The sequence below is a fragment of the Capra hircus genome, chromosome 6, assembly GCF_001704415.2.
Source record: "Capra hircus breed San Clemente chromosome 6, ASM170441v1, whole genome shotgun sequence".
In the NCBI taxonomy this organism is placed as follows: Eukaryota; Metazoa; Chordata; class Mammalia; order Artiodactyla; family Bovidae; genus Capra; species Capra hircus.
Window position 1 is genome coordinate 61,128,963 of NC_030813.1, and position 22,458 is coordinate 61,151,420.

At 40.2% G+C, this 22,458-nt stretch overlaps 1 protein-coding gene across 14 annotated transcripts in view; it reads left to right on the forward strand.

Moving 5' to 3' along the window:
- Window positions 1-22,458, forward strand: part of LIMCH1 (LIM and calponin homology domains 1) — a 360,061-nt gene that overhangs the window by 334,696 nt on the left and 2,907 nt on the right. For 5 of the 14 annotated variants that reach the window (XM_018049401.1, XM_018049407.1, XM_018049408.1 and 2 more), the window contains 9 exons: window positions 825-865; window positions 3,851-3,931; window positions 6,357-6,449; window positions 7,287-7,391; window positions 9,118-9,245; window positions 10,425-10,540; window positions 11,030-11,153; window positions 14,714-14,822; window positions 17,002-17,104. In XM_018049401.1, coding sequence (XP_017904890.1) covers window positions 825-865; window positions 3,851-3,931; window positions 6,357-6,449; window positions 7,287-7,391; window positions 9,118-9,245; window positions 10,425-10,540; window positions 11,030-11,153; window positions 14,714-14,822; window positions 17,002-17,104 — 900 coding nt within the window. Of the gene's footprint in view, window positions 1-45; window positions 121-824; window positions 866-3,847; window positions 3,932-6,356; window positions 6,450-7,286; window positions 7,392-9,117; window positions 9,246-10,421; window positions 10,541-11,029; window positions 11,154-13,283; window positions 13,371-14,713; window positions 14,823-17,001; window positions 17,105-22,458 lie in introns of all 14 variants that reach the window. The other 9 variants (XM_018049403.1, XM_018049404.1, XM_005681556.3 and 6 more) reach the window with 6 other exon arrangements.

Sequence of the window (22,458 nt, forward strand, 5' to 3'; positions counted from 1 at the left end):
TGTTTTCATGGTTTTCTGTTTGTTCTGTTCTGCCATCTCATCTAGAGTCGCCTGGCACTGCCAGCATTCCGCTGAGAGTTCAGAACTCTTGGCGACGTTCCCAGTTTTTCTCCCAGTCAGGTAAAATGCATACTGGGGAGCTCTGTTTCTTTTGTGCAAAAATCTGTGTTGTGGGCAACCAATGCTATCTGGTACTTTTCTTCACTTCTAATTCCAGAGGGGGCGTGGAAGACTTGTTTCGGGCACACAGTTAAGCAGAGTTAATTCTTTTGATATCAGCACCAGTTAATACTAACATTGGGCGGAAAATTCATGGAATTGTACTTTGATTTTGAAAATCCAAAGAAACGATATTTACCTCTTTCTTTATGGTCCTCTTCTTCTTTTTAAATAAAAATTAGAAGCACTTAGCAGGAACTGGTTGCGGTTCTCTTGTTAACTGTGTCTCCCTTTCTACCTCCTGATGACATCCGGCCCCTTTGCCCGCTCCTTCTCCACGTGAGATGGGGGGGCTGTCAGTCAAGCCAGAGTGCGAGGTGCATTAAAAGCAGCACTCCGAGGGGTAGATTTTGCTTCCTGTAGTCTAGTGCCTGGTGCTCATTGATGTAATCAACCGTGTTATACTGGTCGTGACTTCTCTTGGTGATGGGTACAAGCTGCTTCAGGGGCCTGCTTTATTATGATTCCCTAGTGCTCTCGGCTTACCAAAAAAAAAGTTGGTTTGAAGCTGACATAGGAACCACACTTCACTGAAGAGGATCAAAAAAGAAAGACAATTAGAAGCTACTCACCTTGTGATCTTTTTTCCCTTTCTTTCTGTACAGTGGATTCTCCAAGTAGTGAAAAGTCACCTGTAACTACACCTGTAAGTAACTCCTGTTAAGAAATAAGATCATGCATTTAGTGGATTTTAATTTATAAGGTATTTAATTCACTTAAGATTCAATCCAAAATAGGCTCCAAACTTTTGATTAGAAAAGAATATTTGTAAGTCATGTATAATGCTGTCAGTTGAATCATGAAGAAAGACATGGATTATCATTTTGCAAAGTTGAAAACAAAATGGTGAGTCAGAAAAGTAAAATCGAAAAGAAACAACCGAGATGACTTCAAGTCATCTCAGTTGTTTATATTTGTAAAAAGTAATAAAATATGTAACTTCTGTAGGCATTCAAAAATCATTTTTAAATTTTTTAATTTAAAAAAATTATTTTTCAAAACTTTTTTTCTCAGTGGGACAGTACATTAACACAGTGTGCTATAGGGCTCAGCCTGGACCATGTCTTTGTGACCCACGCTGTCAGAGTTATACTCCTCACAGTCAGTATCTTGAATAATATTAACTGTACATTTAGTTTTCAATTTTTTATTTTGATGATATTAAAAAAAAGCTTTTGCTAATTAAAATGTCAAGACACATGACACTGTAAAAATTCCCTGCTCCCAAATTATGCCTGAACACTCTCTGTAGACCTGACTCTTCTCTGAGCTGAGTGTTTCTGGTGCTGGGCCTGTCACCCTTACTCACTCTCTGAAAGTCCCACCGGATCTGGAGCCTTCCTCTTCGGGACAGTCAACGGTAACATTTCTGGAGCTACTTAGGTGTCACCACACAATCATTGTTGTACCTTTGATTACAGACTTGCTAACCATATGACCCTGAAGGTGCTATATATCTTTTCTGAAACTTGTCTTCCTTGATCATACAATGAGATAGTAATACTTTCCTTTCAGGGTGCTATGAGCTTCATTTGAAATAATTACACACAAACCTTTAGCATAGTGCTTGATATATGAGCGAATCCTTACTGATGGCTGATCCAAGAGGCCCACCATAGCCAAAACTAATTCTTCTCTGTGGGTGACTTGTCTCACCTTAGGAATTCCTAAGTGCCTGTGCAGGATGGAGAAGGGTCGCAATCAGCCAGTATAACATAATTCATTGATTTCCATTTTAATGACACAGGAACAACACTGTCAGATTGTTCTTGTCCCCCCTGGGCACGGGTGGAAAGAAAGGGTGTCCTAAAGAGATACATTCTTATTTCTAAGGTATAGAAAATAGAATAAGAAAGAGACAAGTTACTGATCTATATAAGTGAATTCCTTGAAAATGCTGACCTAAATTTGATGTTCTTTTGACTTTTTGTGGCCATCCCTACCATTTGCAGGACCCACAAGCATGAATATCGGTTGAGGCCCACATTTCACGTCTATAAATTAAAGCTATAAATTTTTATAAGGTTAAAAACCAAGCCATACTCATGGCCTGGCTCACATTCTCAGCCTGAAGATGCTTCATGACCAGACCAGCACTGTGCTCCTGGGTGGTAACCTGATCCACTAGGGGCAGGGGAGGATGGCAGGTGGGCTGACCCAGGTATCTTGGGCAGTCATTGAGGTGAGGTGAGGTGAAGTTGCTCAGTCGTGTCTGACTCTTTGCGACCCCGTGGACTGTAACCTACTAGGCTTCTCCGTCCATGGGATTCTCCAGGCAAGAATACTGGAGTGGATTGCCATTTCCTTCTCCAGGGGATCTTCCCAACCCAGGGATCGAACCCGGGTCTCCCGCATTGGAGGCAGACGCTTTAACCTCTGAGCCACCAGGAAAGCCCCCTTGAAACCTTGGATGAGATTGATTCTGTCCTGCTCCGCAGGCAGCCGCCGCAGGTGGAGTCTGCTTGCCACCTATCAGCCCAGACTCTTTCCCCTCCTCCCTACTCCCTGACCCTCACCTGATTCCTTCTCAGGATTCTGAGACAGTGCTATGTGGATCCCAAAACCACCTCATCAGAACAGAGGGGAGTGAAGAAGCACAGTTACTGGGGAGACTTCATTTCCTCAGCACCTATTCTGGGTGACAAGGGAGGCCAACCTTAAATACAGCATTCTGTCCACTTCGGCTGACTTTAGGGACCAGTTATGATTTTTCTTCCCCCTTGGACTCTTGATCTCATTCATCTTCCATGGCCCAGGTGCCCGCCTTGGTTTATGCATCCTGCTCCCATTATTTCCATTCACTCACTTGATTCCCCAAATCACACTCACATACACACACACAAAACCTGTTTAAAAGACCAAAACAAACTCAAACAGGGGCTCTGTATCAATCTAGAGGGGTGAGATGGGGCAGGAGATGGGGAGGGAGGTTCAAAAGGGAGAGGATATATGTGTACCTATGGCTGATCCATGTTGAGGTTTGACAGAAAACAACAAAATTCTACAAAGCAATTATCCTTCAATAAAAAAAAATAAAATAACATAGGGAAAAAAAGACCACACACCAAAAAAAAAGTCTTTGTGTTTGAATGTTTCTTATGCAGGCCCTGGGCAGTTCTGCTGAGATAAGCATGCCTATTTGCTTGACCCCAGGATCAACATACAGAATGTATCTTATGCTCAGGAGCGTGAATACATTTAAGAGATCACTGATAAGAGAAAGGAAACAAAAGCCTTCCCATGCCAGTGGCTAATTACTTTGTGTTTTCATTAGCTCCAAAAAGGTTCACAGAATCATACCAGCATTCTGGAAGGAAACCAAAGATGGACTAAGGCCAAAAAGTGGTTTCTGGGGAACTTCCCTGGCAGTCCAATAGTTAAGACTGCATGCTCCCAGTGCAGAGGGTATGAGTTCAATCCCTAGTCAAGGAACTAAGATCCTGCATGCCAAGTGGCAAGGCCAAAGAAAAAAAGAATAGTTTCTGCCAACAAAGAGTACTTTTAGATATGGGAAGACTTCTGCTTCTGCATGTCCATCTGAGTATCAGACTGGGAGCTAATTGTGTCCCTTGTCCCAGCCTGGCCTTGAGGATGTGGCTGAATTTTGATCATGGTTTTATTTTCTAAGCAGTTTAAGTTCTGGGCCTGGGACCCAGAAGAGGAGCGCAGGCGACAGGAAAAATGGCAACAGGAGCAGGAGCGTTTGCTCCAGGTAGGTTTGCTGCTTTTTTCCCCTTCTTTTAGGGATGCTCTCTTAATTTCTGTTGTGTTAAATAGTTGTTTAGCATAGGAGATGCATGGACTCAGCTTCTTCTCAGAAGTCATTGAGTCTAAGTTCATCCATTTTGTGTCCATGAGACAGAATGCCCGATGTCTAATTCCTCCCACCGGAGTTTACACTGATGAACGTAAGGGGAAAAAAAAGATTCACTCAGAAAAATATTCAGGTATTGATTAAGGGCCCACCGACCCATTCATCATCTCCTTAGCTGCTAGTCAAATTCCAGTCCAGCTAAGGGTGGGAAAAAATCAGAAAGCTATTTGATAGCATACATGTGAAATAAAATTTGACCTGGGTCTTATATATTAAGTAGAAGTACTTGCTCCGTCTTTGAGCAAATGCTCCTAATTTTCAATTCTAGAAAAATTCTGGGGGTAAGCTTCTTGTGCTCCTACTTGTTTTGTGCCAGGTTTGTGGAGCAACATGGCTTCAGAAAGGAACTCAGTAACCTTAGAAACTAACCCATGCTGAGAGCTCAGGGTGTGCCAGAACTGGCATATTTGTGGGTGCTTGACATACTTTATCTAATTTAATCCTCATGAATCGTGTCGAAGTATGTCTTATTAGTCTCAGTTTGCAATTGAAGAAATTAAGGGTCAAAAAAAGATCATCTTCCCAAGGCCACACCTCTAACAGATATTGAGCCTTGTGTCAAATCCACGCCTGGATGACTGTTCTTTCCACTATATTCCCAATGGGACTGACTTTCTACCGATGTGCAGAAAGCAGTGCTTAATGCAAGTTTATTTTACTTTTTTTTTTCCTTATATTTTTGTTCTTATCCTTTCAGCTTAATTCCCAGGGAGCAAGGGTCAGCTAGATAATCAATTGTAGTGTGGCTCTGGGTCTGCCCTTTTACTTTGACACTTTTCAGAATATCATAGGAGTAAACTTTCAATGCCAAATGTTAGTAAGAACTAAATTCAGCAAAGTCCCAGAGCCGTGGGGACAACAGATGCCCATGTGTCCTGGGGTGACGCTGTGTCTGCTACACTCTGAAAGGTGGCTGTGGTTTTAGGCATGGATTGTAGGCTTAGGGCTGAGGTGTTTCTGGGGAAGGAAGGGTGTGTGTGAGTGACAGACAGACTCCACCTTTCACCTCTGAGTGAGGGAGACATCATCAATTCATCCTCTTGGTGAAGGAGACATGACGTCAACTCCTAGAACCGACAAACCTAAGAATCTTGGCTTGTTTTTCAGGTTTGGTAAAGTTTGAAGGTCTGTTTTCCTCTATTCTGAAGCTCCCTGGAGTCTCTCTCTAGAACTTTACAATATTAGGTTTTGATAAAATTTTGACCTGATGTTAAAAGCCTGCCGTGGGTTGACCAACAGTGGCTTTTACCAGAACATGAATACAAACGTTAGTTTCCAGACAATTCCGTTAAGCCCTTTCGCTCCTAAGGTAATGACATAACAAGTAATACCTGGAGGAATTCTTGGGGCCTTCCCTAAGAAGACAAAAGCACAGACTTTGTCAGCCTCAGAGAGGGTAGGGACAGTAATCGGCCTACAGTATGTGACTGTGTGTGGGACGATATGCTCCAGGGAGTCCTCTGTCTCTGTCACGTCAGGGATGCCATTCCCAAGGCATCCAGGGGCGTCAGTTCTCATCTCAAGCGTTCGTTTTCATTTCCGTGTATTCATTTCTTCTAGTCAAGCGTCAGGGACTCCAGTCACATTTTTAAAGCTCTCCAAAATTCAGAGTATTTTGCTTTGTTCTCCAGAATAAGGGACTAGTGTCATATTTTTTCTGAAAATAATAATAGCAGTTCTGATATGGACACCTTCTAATGGGCTGTTTAAAAGCTACTCTTAATTCAGGAGGACTTAAAGCCAGGAAGACTCCATTTTAATAGAATGGCCACTCAACTAATTATCATCTCATCCACTTTGGACCTTTCTCTGTATTGCAAACCTCTGAGATTTTTAAAAACTCTTTTCTTAAACTCTCCCAGCAACAACATATTTCTATTAGCGGAATGGCAAAACTCATCTCTGAAGGGCCCAGTAAAAAGAAACTATTGGTTTAGCCTATCTCTTAAAACACAAGTTAAGAAGATTTTAGCCTTTTCATCTGTCCTCTTTTCATAAGCAAATGTCTAGTCATATATCTGAGGAACAATTCTATGAAATACCCACAGCAGTAAAGATTGTTCTCCTTTGGATTTTTATGTCCCTAACATGCTTAAGTACCACAAAATAGTATTCCTTTTTGGGTGCGTGAATGGGTTAGATTCAGAACATTACAACAAGAAGAGAGTTTTGCAACACATTGTACATGACGGTTTATTGGGGGAAGGTCCCAGTGCTGTATGCACTGGTCAATTCAGAACAATCTATGGAAATTCCATAACAGGAGAGATACCAGAAGGAGCAGGACAAGCTGAAAGAAGAGTGGGAAAAGGCCCAAAAGGAGGTGGAAGAAGAAGAACGCAGATACTATGAGGAGGTAGGAAATTCCCTAGTAGGAATTTAACCCTGAAGCCTTAATTCCTCAAAATCTCTCAGAACTTTGTGTGTCCTTTCTGCATGGGGTGTGGGGCTATCTTTGATTCTCTTTATTCACAGTGGAGCCCCATCAACCTTTTAAAAGAGTCCTATAGACTGTGAAAGACCATTGCTCTCCCAGAATTAGTTTGTAGTGAGGGTATGTTGAGTCATGGTCAAGGGAGGGAGTATATCTCTTCTTTAGTCATAGAGGTCAGATTTTTTAATTTGTCTTACAAGACATGAAACTATCAATTTGTTTATTTGTGTGTTTGTTAGGGAATTATTTGTGTGTTTGATAGTAGAGAATTACTACTAATTTTGCAAGGATAATTTTGATATCAAAGCTAAGTGAATCCTTACTACTGCATTCACCATAATACTAAAGAGATTTGGAAGGGAGGAGAATTTGGTTTTGTTTCATTTTTTTCAATGAACAAGCCAGACCATATTCAAGAATTTGAAGCTATACTTTATGTATATCATCCAAAATTTATGATTAATATAGTTGTGAATTTTATCTTCAGCAATAATTTTTGTGCATAATCCTCCCCCAAAAGCATTTCTAATTAGGCTTCTTGAATCATATGAACTCATTATCTTGCAAAGACTGTTTTTCTAAATTAAATGCTAATTTCTTAATCATTCCCCATAGAGAATGCTATCTGATTTTAAAAGACCTTTTTTTATGCACTGCTTGTTTGCACATAATTCTGATGTTTTTCCCAAAGTCCTTTAATGACACTTTTCTCTTGACAAATACTGTTTTTCCTTTCATTAATTCCTGTCCTTCCCCTAGGAGCGGAAAATAATTGAGGACACTGTGGTTCCATTTACTATTTCTTCAAGTTCTGCAGACCAGCTCTCTACATCTTCCTCTGTGACAGAAGGCAGTGGGACAGTGGTGAGACCATAGATTAAAAGCAATTCGTGAAATAAGTAAACCAAAATAAAAATATAAAACCACAAGGCCAAGTTGCCCACCAGTTTATGTACAGGACTGCTATAGAATCATGTCAGCTACCACATGGTCATTGTACCCCATGGTACCATCACTGCCATGGCCAAACCCTAGAGTCGATCCCTAAGAAGCAGCGAACACATTACTGAGGCCAGCTCTGCCCGCACAGGCTGGCACGACCCTGGTGAGTGATGCCGTGTGCTGGAGTGTCTTTCTCACTGCCCATCATTCATTCACTCAGCAGACATGTGTTTCTCTCTGCCAGACCATTCATCTCTTTGCCTGGATGGTAGCAGCATGATGCCAACAAAGCCAACAGTATGCTCACACCAGCCTCCACAAAAGTTGCTTCTGAATAGCTCTTGAAATTCCACATGAGATATATATGTGTCTTCAAGGGCTGGAGAGAGTCTGGAAAGGCTGATCTACCTCTGTATCCCCTAAATAAGGTCATGGAGGTAGTAGACAAATGTGATAGCAAGTCCTGGCTTGTCCATAATCTACACTTTATGTTTTTTATGATATAAATAACAGAATGCATTCATTTTGCAATAACATAATACCACTTGGGTATAGTCATATTTGTTGTTTCTGTAGTCAATTAAGATATGCTGCAACACACTATATTTTTTTAATTATCCAATTTTAACTTAATATAGATTATACAAAAGAAATTCACTACATTTGATATTGCCTAGTTACTTGGCACCCCACTCCAGTACTCTTGCCTGGGAAATCCCATGGATGGAGGAACCTGGTAGGCTGCAGTCCATGGGGTCGCTAAGAGTCGGACACGACTGAGCGACTTCACTTTCGCTTTTCACTTTCATGCATTGGAGAAGGAAATGGCAACCCACGCCAGTGTTCTTGCTTGGAGAATCCCAGGGACAGGGGAGCCTAGTGGGCTGCCGTCTATGGGGTCGCACAGAGTCGGACACGACTGAAGCAACTTAGCAGCAACAGCAGCAGCAGTTACTCACCAAGCTCAAAATATTGCTTATCTTTGCTGTTGTATACAAAGATCATCACAAAAGCCAAATCTTTCATATCTCTTTCATATATTGCAATAATTATGAAACACTGTGTAGTCTTTAAAATAGGTTGTTTAGAATCATACTCAAATTCTACACTGTCCAACAACTAACTTTTCAATATGTACCAGCCATTTACACATACTGAACTTTGAATTTTTTATTTAAACTTTTAAAATTTGAACACTTTTAAAAATTTAAGTTAAATTTTTTGTATAGTTTTTAAGGTTACACTCCATAATCTACATTTTTTTTTTAATTTTAAAATCTTTAATTCTTACATGCGTTCCCAAACATGAACCCCCCTCCCACCTCCCTCCCCATAACACCTCTCTGGGTCATCCCCATAACCCATGGGCACTTGAAGCCACTTGTCCCTAAGTAAGCAGTCCTATGATCTTGTTTTATTTTGGAAGATAGGTTTTCTAACCAAATCCCTTTTGTGATAACTTTTAAGAGAGATCCAGATTACATGTTCATTTCAGATTATTGGATATCAGTTACCAATCAGTTGATTTGAACAACCATTCTTTAAATTACAGACAATGTGATTGAAAAAAGTTTCAACTATTCCATGGCCAGACTTGAGTGTTGTCTAGTATGTTTAAAAATTATATTATCCTTGATTTCTCCCTTAGAATAAGATGGACTTGGAAAACTGTTGTGAGGAAGAACAAGAGACAAGACAGAAGAGACCATTCCACGAGGATAACAGTGACTCACTGCTGAAGACTAGGGAAGCTGGTCTACTGGAGGAGAAGGGCAGGTATGAGCTGGCCCAGGGTGTTCATCCAGGTGTGTGCAGCGGAGCTGTGCCCCTTCACTCCATCACTAATGCAAGCCATATTCAGCTTTGAAATTATCTTCCAATAATAAATTATCCATATATTATTGCTTGAACACATTCTAATAGCTCTGAAGTCAGTGTCCTTATGCTATTGAATAAAAATATTCTGAGTTTTTAAATAGGTAAAACCTTTTCTAAACAAGGAGAGACTGTGTAAATCACCCAGGAGGCTGGCTCTGCTACCAGCAAGTTCTTTGTGATACAAATGTGTGCCCCTGGGGCTCCAATATATCAGAGAGATATTAACAAGTGTGCATGCGTATGTGCGCAAACACACTTGGGTACATGCTCATAGCATCCTTAGAGGGGCCTAAAGAAACAACAAGTGACCTAAGTATTATTTTCAAATACTGACCAATTTGAAAGGTTGGGTGGGAGCTGAACTCTTCTGGTGGGACTTGATCTGAGAATTCTTCTGGGTTTATCAGCTAGAAGACTCACTGAACTGTAGGATATTGGAGTTTGGGGCCCATGTCTAGAGCCTGCAGAGCCCTTAAAACAGCACAGCTGTTGCCAGTTAAAATTATTTACAGGGAGTTTCCAGTTTTGAAATCCACAAGTCAAGAGTATTTGAGGGATGCTGGTAAACATTTTACGTGAATTATTGCTATTTCTCCAGACAGTCCTATTATCACCAGAAACTTTAAAAAGGTCTCCTCCATCTCTCCTTTCTTTGCCATTGTTATTTTTTTTAGTCGCTAAGTCATGTCCAACTTGCTACTAAAAGACCAGTGAATTACCATAGGCTGCCAAAGCCCGATGGCCTAAATGCTTTCTACAATAAGCCCTCTCTTGTGGAAATCTGGGAAAGTATAGTTAGCTCTTTCATGCCTCAAAATTATTAGAATGAAGAGTTTTGTGGACAAGGAGGTAGAGAGGATGTCAGAAATGATGATTTGCTAAATTGATGGATAATGAAAATGCAAAGCATTTTACAGTATTCCAAACCCATTTTAAATCTAGTTTAAAATAAAAATAATATTTAGTTATCCCCATTCTTTTCATTTTGTAATTGGTACTTCCTTGTCCTGAGGGATAAGATCAGTCATTTCAGTTGCTTTTATCCCTGTTCTGAAATATATTTGTTTATTTTAGCAGCCTAACTCAAGGGGTCTTGACTCATTCTGAGAACCCTGCATCAGAAGGAATCTACCACCAGTTGGATACAGAAGCTGGGGCCCCACACTGTGGGGGGAGCCCACAGCTAGCTCAGGGTAAGAATGGAGAAGGCCAGCTCCCGTGTTTCACTGGGCTTCCCAGGTGGCACTAGTGATAAAGATCTTGCCTACCAATGCAGGAGACTTAAGAAATGCGTGTTTGATCCCTGGGTGGGGAATAACCGCTGGAGGAGGGCATGACAACCCACTCTAGTATTCTTGCCTGGAGAATCCCATGGACAGAGGAGACTGGCAGGCTAGAGTCCATGGGGTTGCAGAGTCAAACAACTGAAGCGACTTAGCAAGCACACATGCATGTTTCAATACCATAAACCCTTCCTAGCCCATCGTCCAGACAGATATGGCCTCTGCTGGCTGCCATGCTAAACAGCACAGTGAATAAACTCCCACCACTGTGCACCAGGAAGTTCCATGAGATCACTGTGAGACCTTAGCAGGCATTAGTACTTTAAAGGAAGGTGATTACTAAGCACTAAGGTAGCATCTTTACCGAGCACTAACTGTATGTTCTTTCTTTGGCCTCAGATCCATCCCAGAATCAGGAGGTATCAAACCCACCAATGCACATTTTAGAAGATGTGAAGCCAAAAACCCTTCCACTGGACAAAAGCATTAACCATCAGATTGAGTCTCCGAGTGAAAGGCGGAAGTGAGTAAAAGATGATTGTGCGATTTCTTTTCTTTTTTTAAATTTTTTTTTAATTGAAGTTTAAATTACAGTGTCATGTTAGTTTCAAGTGTACAGCAAAGGGATTTAATTATATGGAATTTCTTGTCTTTTAAACTGATTACGAAGGGGTAAAAAATGAAAAAGTGTGAGATGGCAAGTGTTTTGCAGCATTTTTGTGCCTTCTCTCCATTCATTGTCATTGTCAAGGTGACAAATACTTATGAAGTTTGGGATGATCTTCCTGGCAAGTAAATATTTACCCTGAATTTAGCAACTTAAAAGAGACAAAGTAATGTTTTTCACTGACAAATCTAAACATTGGAAAGAATTTTCTGGCGTGTTGTATTACCAATTTATTTAAGCAAGTTTCATTGTCTCAGAGCCTATGGAGAAATGTTCTTTCAAGGAAAAAAAATGTTTTCCTCTCCTTACCATTCTCTTTCCTTAAATAACTACCCCAGGATTTAGTCTGATTTTGTAACAATTATATTTTTTACAATAAAAATAATGCCGATCATTTTTGAATCATGTCAATGTAACAGGCACTGTGTTGAAGGGTTTGCATATATCTCTGTCCTCTTCTTTTCATATATTAACTCACTGAACTCGCCCAATTACATTATTGAGTTATTGTTCCCATTTTACAGATAAGGAAACTGCGGCTCAGGGAAATTAAATAACTTACCCAAAGTACTTGTCTGAATGAGTAGAGGTAAAGGGATTCAAAGTGAACCCACAATTTCATTATGTCATATTTGACCTTCAGTTTCCTTGTAATCAGTTTTAAAAAGATAATATACATTATACTTTAACCAATCATTCTACCAGGAGCCAGACCACCTGGATTTAAACTTTTGACTCTGTCACTTTGCCTGCATAAAACTTCGAGCAAGATACCTAATCTTTCTCTGCCCTAGTTTCCTCATGTATAAAATGGGAATAATAGAAGCGCCTGCCTCATAGGGTCCTGTGCCTGGAAGATGGTACACATTGTCGGCAATGATGTGGATACTGATAGTGATGGTGATAATGATGATGATAGCTTGTCTTATAAGTTCACCTTTTTATCTGATTTTTCTTGTTAACACTTTTTTCTCAATACAGTTTGAAACCATTTCTCCCTTTTTGCTTATGTCTAATTTCATTTCTGTGTCTAGATGACATATGCAGCAATAATAGAAGGTAAAATCACAGAGAAGGAGCCATTATTGTTATTACTGTGGTGACTTTCAACCTTCTTTCAAGGCAATGGTTCTTATACTTTAGGATATTCCGTGAAAAACTGATATTTTGAAGAAGACAAGCTCTGTCTAGGGAGGGAGGCTTGGGGTTGGGGGGGAGGTCGGGGGCTCAGGAAGTTATTCCGAAAGCATTTACAAGACAGATGGCCTCACGCCCTGTTGATGTCTATGCTGGCCTTTCTCTTTTCCTCATTCTCTTCTGTGTCCTATTCCTTTCTTTACAAGTGAAATTAACTTTTGAAAGCGAAAGCCCAGAACTGACAGCTTGATCACAGGCAGGGCTCACGTGTATCCAGCAGACCTGTGAAACCACTGAGGGAGCTTCTGGCTGGGAACCATTCTACCTTGGAGATGCCCCTGACATAGTGGTTATTGGTTGTTTTGAACATCACCCCTAATCATGTGGACCTGTAATGAATTTCTGAATAAGGGTGGAAGCCGCCTCACTGAAAAATATTTCCTTTAAGCACTGCTCTTTATTTCTGGGCTCTCTTGAAGAGCTTTTTCCTATAGCCCCACTTATCTCTTCCTTCCATCCCATTCATAGTTTTTATATCTAACTCAGCGTGCAACTTTAACTAGCAAAGAACCTGGCAAAAATAAAGCGTAGAAAACTGTTTTGTCTTTTCTGTTCAACAGTGCCAGCCTGATTTTGATATGATACAGCCAGTGTCTGAACAAACCTGCTAGATGGAATTTTTTTTTTTTGCTCTTTATTAAAAAATTACCACTAGGATGTGCTATGGTCTTTTATTTGGTTGTCAAGGAAGAGGGCTTTTTTTTTTTTTTTTTTTCTTCTAAAATGTCTTTTCTTGTGGGACTGAGCTTCTGTTTACTTATGATGTTTGGCTCCTTTCCCATGTTACAGGAAAAGCCCTCGAGAGAACTTCCAGGCTGGGCGCTTGTCCCCCTGCTCCCCCACCCCTCCTGGCCAGTCACCAAACAGGTACAAGAGGTCAGCAAGCCTTTCTGAGGCTGCTCTGTTTTGACTGGAGCCTGCTGGGCACCATCACCACCAAATTAGTGCTTGCCAAGGGACCGTGAGGATTTGTTCACCCATGTCTCTTCCTACACACACACACAGAGGCAGGACAAAGGAACACACCCCATCCACCTGAAGATTTTATCAGCCCTCGATGGAGAGAGCCAAGTGTGTGACGTTGGCACGACTGTGGCCATCGCTTTAATTACATTGTGTGGAACCTGCAATCTAATAAGAAAATCCACAAGACAATTGCCAGCCTTCTAAGTCGGCGCCTTTCCCCCCAAGGAGGCTCGGTCCTTCCAGGCGGAATCCACTGATGGCTCTTACAGTGGTCCAGGCAGGCGCTGAGAAGCGAAACTTCATCTTCCCTCTTATTCTACTCAAGCTCTCTAATGATTGCTTCTGGACATTAATTGGGCCCCATGATATTCTTAAAAGCTGCCTGAGCTTCCATTCCCTGGAGAAACAAATTACTAAGTACTGCAAGGTTTTCTTTGATTCAGAAATTTCATTTAACTACGGGATAAGAGGGAAACCCTAATAAATAGAGCTTTGTGAAGGGCAACTCTTCCTTTCTTTCTCTCATCTTCCTTTCTGTTTCTTCCGTCCCTGTGTATACTGTTAGCTTCCAAATGATATTGCATATTTTAAAGTTTCTTACGTAATTCCAAGAGATTTCCTCACAGTCAGCATCATTGCAATCTGACCTTAGTTGCGGGAAAACTGACGTAGGGCCCAGCCATCCTGTCTAAGCCAATGCAATGGAAACCCGACGTGAGTTCTTCACACCAGATCACAGAACTTGGTGTCAGGGCAGAGATTTGATCCTATATCTGCCTGGTACCTATTGGACTGGATCACGATTTCCTCTTTACTTTTAAGCAACAACAAAAAATGTGTAATAAATAAAAAGAAAGCCCTAGTGGGCCAATGAACCAAATACAGAAAAACTTAATGCAACTAAAACCTTAGTAAAACTAAACTTGATTGTCTTTGAGGAATTAAGAAGCCATATGATAAATACACTGAATCATTTCAAAGCATTTGATCACTGTGGTTGAACAGACTACAACACAAGCTTTTTATAACAAATAATTCATGCATACAGATTATAGCTAATGCTTAATTCCTGCTCATTGTCATTTCAGTATCTGTCATTTCATTCATGATATCAGTGTTTTAAAAACCTATGTTTTCTTTTTCTTTTTGCATGAGGCTCCATATTCATGAGACTCCATATTCCATTTCATTTTTGCATGAGGCTCCAGATTCTAAACAGCACATTTTATTATGCCGTGTACTTTGCAACCTAGGTCTATAAGTGGGAAAAAGCTGTGCTCTTCCTGTGGGCTTCCACTGGGTAAAGGCGCTGCAATGATCATTGAGACCCTCAATCTCTATTTTCACATCCAGTGCTTTAAGGTATGTATTCATCGCTCTTCTCCCTGAGTACAATCTTGTCTTGTGTTTTGGCCTCATTCTGTGCTTAGTAAGTACCTCCTGGAAATCCTAGCAGCCTTTCTGTGTGAGCCCCCCCCCACCCCCCGCTGTCTCTACGTTGTACAGAAATGGGCATGGAGTCCATCTTTGAGGATAAAACTCTTCTATCACACATCCCTCTGGGATGTCAAGTTAGAGGAAGTAAGACATATTTGTGCCATGTGTCTTTGTAAAAATGTTTTTTTGTTGCTAAAGAGTGTATACTCTAGCAGGAAGCTAAGAAAGGCACCCAGGAGGACAGTGATACTTCTGAATCTTTAAAGGCAGGGTAGATTTATTTGAAATGTAACATCTTTGCTGCTTCTTAGACTCTTGTGACCTAACTCAGAGGTTTTTGGTCTTTGACCTGATGGGAGATTTCCCTCAATTAAGTGGTTACAGCTAGTTGCTAAGTTGTAGATCTCCACATGAGTGTGTCTGCAATCACAGATGGAATATTACTCCCTCTAAGAGCTGCCCTGCTCAGCACACTAAGTCAAGTAGCCTTTGTTACAGGTCCTTATAGAAACTTTCATGCTCCTTATTGCTCACTGTCGAACTGTTTAATTATCATCTCCTCTCATAAACTACAAGCTCCATAAGGGCAGGAACCATGTCTGTCTAGCTCATCACTATTTCCTCTGTATACCTAGTGGAGATGGTATCAGTAAATATTTCTAGAGGAGTGAATTAATGAATAACTGAAAATGAGAAGGCTGTAATTCTAGTCCCAGATCTCCTGCCAATTAGCAGGTGACCTAACCACTTATGCTTGCCTGATTTATTTTTTTAAATGTACATGTCAGACTATATTGGCATCTCCTTTCATCACCCATGGGCATGTTTCAAATAATATATAATTTTCGAAGCTACACCCTCTAGCTCTGAAAAAGAATCATTTCTTTCCCTTCATCATGCTACCATGTTTTCCTGTGTTCTTGAGATTTTTCCTGTTTCTTGTTGGTACCCCCCTCAGCTATAAAATAAACTTGCACAGGTTTAAAATAACTCTCATTTTACCTGTATGCTAAGAGAAAGTGAATGATGTTGTTCTGAAATTGTTAGCTTAATTATGTCAGTAATCACTGGAAAACAAAACTTTTCATGAACAAAACACAGTATGGATATTTAGACTCAATTATTCAGTATTATTGTTGTAAAATTCACATAAATAAAGTATATCCTAAATTATCTAGGAGTATTGTGAGGCTCATAGTATATACTTTTAAGAATTTCATGGTAACGTCAAGATGATATGTTCTAACACCCCAGTTTATTCTCAGAAACTTTACCAGAACTCGAAATAATCAAGGTGACAGAGTTTTTGCAGATTCTCAATGGACAGGGGACTTGTCTTCTTAGCTGAAAGGCCTTTATTTTCTCTTACCGTTCACTTCCAGGAGCTGACTTAATGCTTTAAGGTTCATTACCATATGGATTTATCCCTTACCCTTCTGTGTAGGTGTAGCTTGTAATATAATTTTAGCGGAACCCTCCCTGTGCCCCAGGTGACCTTAGAGCATCAGTCTGGGGCTCACCCTCTGTTCCTGGGCTCGGTCATAACCTGCCTGCAAGTGACTGGCGTGAACCACGCCCCACTGCCTCCTTCGCTGGTTCAGCCACCATCTCCTGCACACAGGCTACCTTGATATCGTTGCCTCTAACATGGAAACATAAATGGGAGTGCTATTCCGCAGTGATTATAGTCAGTGAAAAGCCTTATTCAGAGACAAGTTTCGATATATAATGTTGGCCATCTGTTTATTTAAAACTACTAAGATTTAATCTGTTTAAAACAGTCTTCCATCTTGAGAATCAGCATGCATAGGCTTTGGGATTCAACCTGATAACCACTCACCAACTTCACAACCTTGGATAAGCCACCCCCTAAGCTCTCTGAACCAGTGTCCTTCTCCGTAGAATGTTAGGACTTGGGATAAAATGCTAGAAGTATATTGTTTCTAGAAATCAAGTCACAGAGCAGCATCTCATACATAGTAGGTACTCGACAAATGTGGAGTTAGAGAAGTGATTACTGTGCTACTCTTGTGAGCAGTAGCCAAGCATTGTAAGGAAACAGTTCCTTATGTGCCTTATAACTTCTGCTCTTTCCTCCCTGTAGTGTGGAATTTGTAAAGGACAGCTTGGAGACGCAGTGAGTGGGACGGATGTTAGGATTCGAAATGGTCTTCTAAACTGTAATGACTGCTACATGAGATCCAGAAGTAAGTCCTGGGGGGAAATGCCTTGAGATGTATGGGTGCAAACACATGCCTTTCCTGGACCAGTTTAGGAATTCAACTATTTCTCCCTATCAGTTGACGCTCCTACACTAAAAGAAAGATTTATTAACAATGATAAAGAATCTGCCTGCAATGAGGGAGACCTGGATTCAATCCCTGGATTGGAAAGATCCCCTGGAGGAGGGCATGGCAACCCACTCCAGTATTCTTGCCTGGAGAATCCCCATAGACAGAGGAGCCTGGTGGGCTACAGTCCACAGGGTCACAAAGATTTGGACATGACTGAGTGACTAAGCATGGCACAGGTAAAAGAAACAATAATGAAATGACCTCTTATTTACTGTTTGTTTCTTACTTGAATGACTGCTACAATGTGACCAAATTCTTTTTAACCAGAAGGACATTAACACACTAGCAGGTAAAAATGTAGACCAAGTGTGAGACATTGCCTGAGCTCACCATGGAGATTTCAGTGAGATACAGGGATGATATAAGGTCTGTAAAACCGTACTTATTTGTTGAGGTATCTCTTTAGAATTCCAGCAGCATGTGGAGGGTATCTCACACGTGAAGAGTTGCGCTGCACTCCTCATCAAATCAGGCACCCGATCCTCAATGCCTACATTCAGAAGTTTCATGGCATAATGTGGGCTTGTTCCCAACTAAATTGAAAATTCTCTGAGAGACAAAATGGTGTGCTCTACTTCTCTGTGAATCCCCCCTCTCCTCCAAAATGCCAGAGTACACACTAATCAAGCGCTTAACCAGTGTGTGCTGCCTTGAAGCTTCCTTGAGCAGCCTGCTCTCCCATCTTATGCCTAGGTCTCCTGACATAGGTCATGTATTAATAAATGTGGGGGGCCACGAGGGGGTGCTGTTGCCCAGCTGCTGTTTAGAAAATATGAAAGTAGCCGGTGGCTAGCCTCTGAATCTTTGCTCAGTCTCCATCATAAATATAGTGGTGGCTCAGACGGTTAAGCATCTGTCTACAATGTGGGAGACCAGGGTTCAATCCCTGGGTCGGGAAGGTCCCTCGAGAAGGAAATGGCAATCCGCACCAGTACTACTGCCTGGAAAATCCCATGAACAGAGGAGCCTGGTAGGCTACGCAAAGAGTCAGACATGACTGAGTGATCTTCTTCATGCTGGATAGGACTTCTCTAGTGACCCAGTTAGGAAAGACTCTGCCTGCAATGCAGGAGACTGCCTGCAGTGCAGGAAGCCAAAGTTCAATCCCTGGGTCAGGAAGATCCCCTGGAGCAGGAAATGGCACCCCACTCCAGTATTCTTACCTGGAAAATCCCATGGACAGAGGAGCCTGGCAGGCTACAGTCCATGGGGCCACACATAGAAATGCATATATATGTGTATAATATACAATTGTGTTTTATTTAAGCTATATTTGTATTTGTTTTGTTTTTATACATTAAAAAGGAAACTAAACCCTTTTGTCCCAGGATTCAAAGTAATTTTTTTTTCCATTATTTATGCGAATTGGAGTTTTTCTGCAACCTCAATGACCTGTTGAGTGTGAGCCATTGAACCAGAAGAGGGCGCTGTTACGTTGAAGGATGGTTCAACCAGATTTGGAAGTGCTGTAAATCTGAATTTCTTTCATAATTTAAAGCGATTGAAGGATACCGGCAGAGAACAAACCCGAACCCACCTCTGGATAACAGTGACCTGTTTTCATCCAGATTTTTATTTTAATTGAGAAGCTGGGTGTTTCATTGACATTTCTTTTGGAAATTAGCTTTTAGGATCTAGGCCAGCAATTTTTCTCTTGTGTATACAAATATAAGGGATGTTAAGTACATTTGATTCCAAATCTGAAGACAAGAACCATGGGGTTCCTGCAACTGTCCTGTAAGATGAAAAGCAGGTAATTGGAAGTAGATTAAAGATACTATTTTTTCTTTATTTAATGTTTTTGATGCACTATTTCACTAGATATTTTTTGGAATACAAATGTACTAAGTAAGACAAAAGCGAAAAGGTTCATTATCTCTTTGCCTAAGGAACCAGTATCTATATTCAAAAGAAGAAATAAATAGAAGGTATAAATGATAAAAGTTTAGAAAAAAATGGATTTTTTAGAAAGATAAAAGATTAAAAATGAAAAAAATCTTCAAAGTTAACCACATAATCACCTTCTAATAATTTCTTGGGGACAGGAGCAGAATGTATGTTTGTATATACACATGTGTGTACACTAACACACAGATGTGTGTGTGTGTGACACGTCTACCTGTGTTGGTTTTTATTTCACAAAGGTAATGGCATAACCACAGTGGTACTTAGTTTTTGTTGCTGCTGTTTTTAACTTAATGATGAAAGTGAAAGTGTTAGTCGCTCACTCCTGTCTGACTTTGCGACTCCATGGACAGTTGCCCACCAGGCTCATCTGTCCATGGAATTCTCCAGGCAAGAATACTGGAGTGGGTTGCCATGCCCTCCTCCAGGGGATCTTCCCAACCCAGGGACTGAACCCAGGTCTCCCACATTGCAGGCAGATTCTTTACCATCTGAGCCACCAGGGAAGACAATGATACATCTTGGCAATTTTTTCATTAAGCATGTTCTTTCTCCTCATTCTTCTTATGACTCTTTTGTAGCTGCATACAGTCCCACTGTATGGACTTACCATAATTTGAAACTAACGTGCTATGAATGAGTGCTCCTGTTAATTCCAGTTTTTTTAATACTATTTTTTAAATGCTCCAGTGAACATCCTTTTATATATGTCTTGATGAACCTTTGAAAGCACTTCCACAGGGTAGATTCTGAGCAGTGGAAAGTGAAGTCACTCAGTCATGTCCAACTCTTTTGAGACCCCATGGACTGTATGTAGCCTACCAGGCTCCTCACTCCATGGAATTTTCCAGGCAAGAGTACTGGAATGGGTTGCCATTTCCTTCTCCAGGGGATCTTCCCAACCCAGGGATCAAACCCAGGTCTCTCACATTGCAGGCAGACAGTTTACTGTCTGAACCACAAGAGAAGTGGAACTGCTGAGTTAAAAGGCATATGCCTTTTAAATCTTCAGGCAATTTGCCTAATTATATTCCCCAAAAGAGCAATGTATATGAGAGCCTCTTTCTTTCTCCATGCCTTTGTCAGCTCTGGATATCATCAAACTTTTAAAATTTCCACTCTGCTAGGCAGGGGGGATAAAAGCTCTTTGCTTTGATCTCTAGTCTTTAACTACAGATAAGTGAGTTTAAGCATCTTTTCATCTGTTCACCATTTATACTTCTTTTTCTATTAAAACCTTTTATATTTCTGTATCATTTTCCCACTATTCTATTATCAGTTGCTTTTTATGAGTTTTTTGTAAATTAAGGAAATTTTTCCTTTATTTTATATTTGCCACTTTGGGCAGTTATCATTGGTCTTTCCACTTTGTGATTTTTTTTCATAGAATAAATTTTCAATTTAGGTAGTTAAACATATCTCTCATTTTTCCTCTTTGGATTCTGGGTTTTGTGTTCTACTTAGGAAAGTTCTGGCTACTCCAGGAGTATAAATAAATTTAGCTGTGATTTCTCCTAGAATTGTTTTTTATTTTCTTTTTGGCATATAAACATATGATAATCAGAAATGCATGTGGGGGTAAGAAATAAGATAGATACTAGATTTATTTTGTTTACCAATTAGCCAATTGTGTGACTATAACTTACTGAAAAATGCCATTTTTTCTTATGAATATGAAATGCAACTTTCTCCTAAACCAAGTTCCCATATATATTTTGGGTCTATTTCTGGATATTTTATCATGTTTTATTAACCTATTTATTCTCTAGTATCAGTTTTAATTAATATAGCTTCATATTATGCTTCAGTATTAAAAGAGAGACTGGCTACCTTCTCTCCAATTATTTTTTCCAAGTTTTCCTAACTCTCACGTTTATTTTTCCAAATAATTGTTAATATCATTTTGGACTAAACTTTAATCAGGTCAACAAATGGCAGGGAGAATGACCACCACATCTGAGAGTACTGCTCTTCTCTTTCTTGGTGTCATAAGGAAAAACTCTACCTTCAGAGTGAATAGGGGGAGAGGCTAATAGTTGGTTAGAGAAGTATAAATCCACTTGAATTGATTGAATATACCCCAGATGCAATAAAAGAGTCAGAATGGGGAAAATGGCTAAAAATCATTTTTTTCTTTTTTTACTTGATTTTGATCTGAAGTTAAGAAGAAGGGAGATGGATAGATGTGAGAGGTGGTTTACATCATAGGCATTCTTAGTGAAATGAAATAACTTCATTGTGTGGAATAATAAAACCTGAATATATAATCCTATTTTCTTCAAGTAACTGGTCACATTTAAATGAAGTTTTTTTCTTGGAGGGGGAAAAATAGCATACCAGCATATTAAAATACAATTCCTAAAAGTAATGTAAACAGTAAGTTCGTATGTAAATGGGAAGAAAAGCGCAAAGCAAATTACCTGTCACGAATCAAGCCATCACATGGTTTAACTAGTGCCGTTTGTGCTTGGGTGTTGGATGACCGTGTCTTTGTGTCTGTTTGATCATTCACTTTCATGAAATGCATTTAATGCAAAATCCCCGGGGTCTTTTCCAATGTTGCAATTGCCTCATCATAACTCTAGTGCCTAAAACGAAGGAGAAACTTTGTGAAGGTTTCAGCAGGAAATATGGAACCCAAACCACCCTTCCTAGATAGAGTTGCCAGATAAAATACAAAATGCCCAGTTACATGTCTTTGAGTTTCAACTAAACAATGAATTTTTAGTATGTGTATGTCCCAAACATCTCGTGCTCAGGATTTAGCACAAGTGTATCCCAAATATCCCATGGGATATATAATAAAAGATTTATTTATTGTTTATCTAAAATTCAAATTGTGTTGGGTGTTCTATATTTTATTTGCTAAATCTGACAATCTTGTTTCTAGATCATATGTCAGATTCCTCCTGTTGCAATGTATTTATTTGTAGAGAAATCACAAGCTAAGGAAACTGAGAGAAAAGAAATTATTTTCTTGCTTATTTGCCACAGAACACAAGGAAGAAAACTTGGTGGAGGTCATTTGGTTTAGGGTGAAATCCATAGGACTTCAACCAAACTTGACAAGGCATATGAACCACCTGGGCTCCTTGTTCGGTTCTGGGATAGTGCTTAAGAGTCTGCATTTCTAACAAGCTCCAGCTGATGCCAATGTGCCCGGTCCCTGGGCCACACTTCAAGTGGCACGGCGGGACAGATTGCCCCTCCCTAGAAGGAAGAGATGTTGGCAATGGTCATTACTAATTTCAGAAGTGTTTAAACATCTAAATCCAGAATGGTTGACTTCTGTAACCAAATGT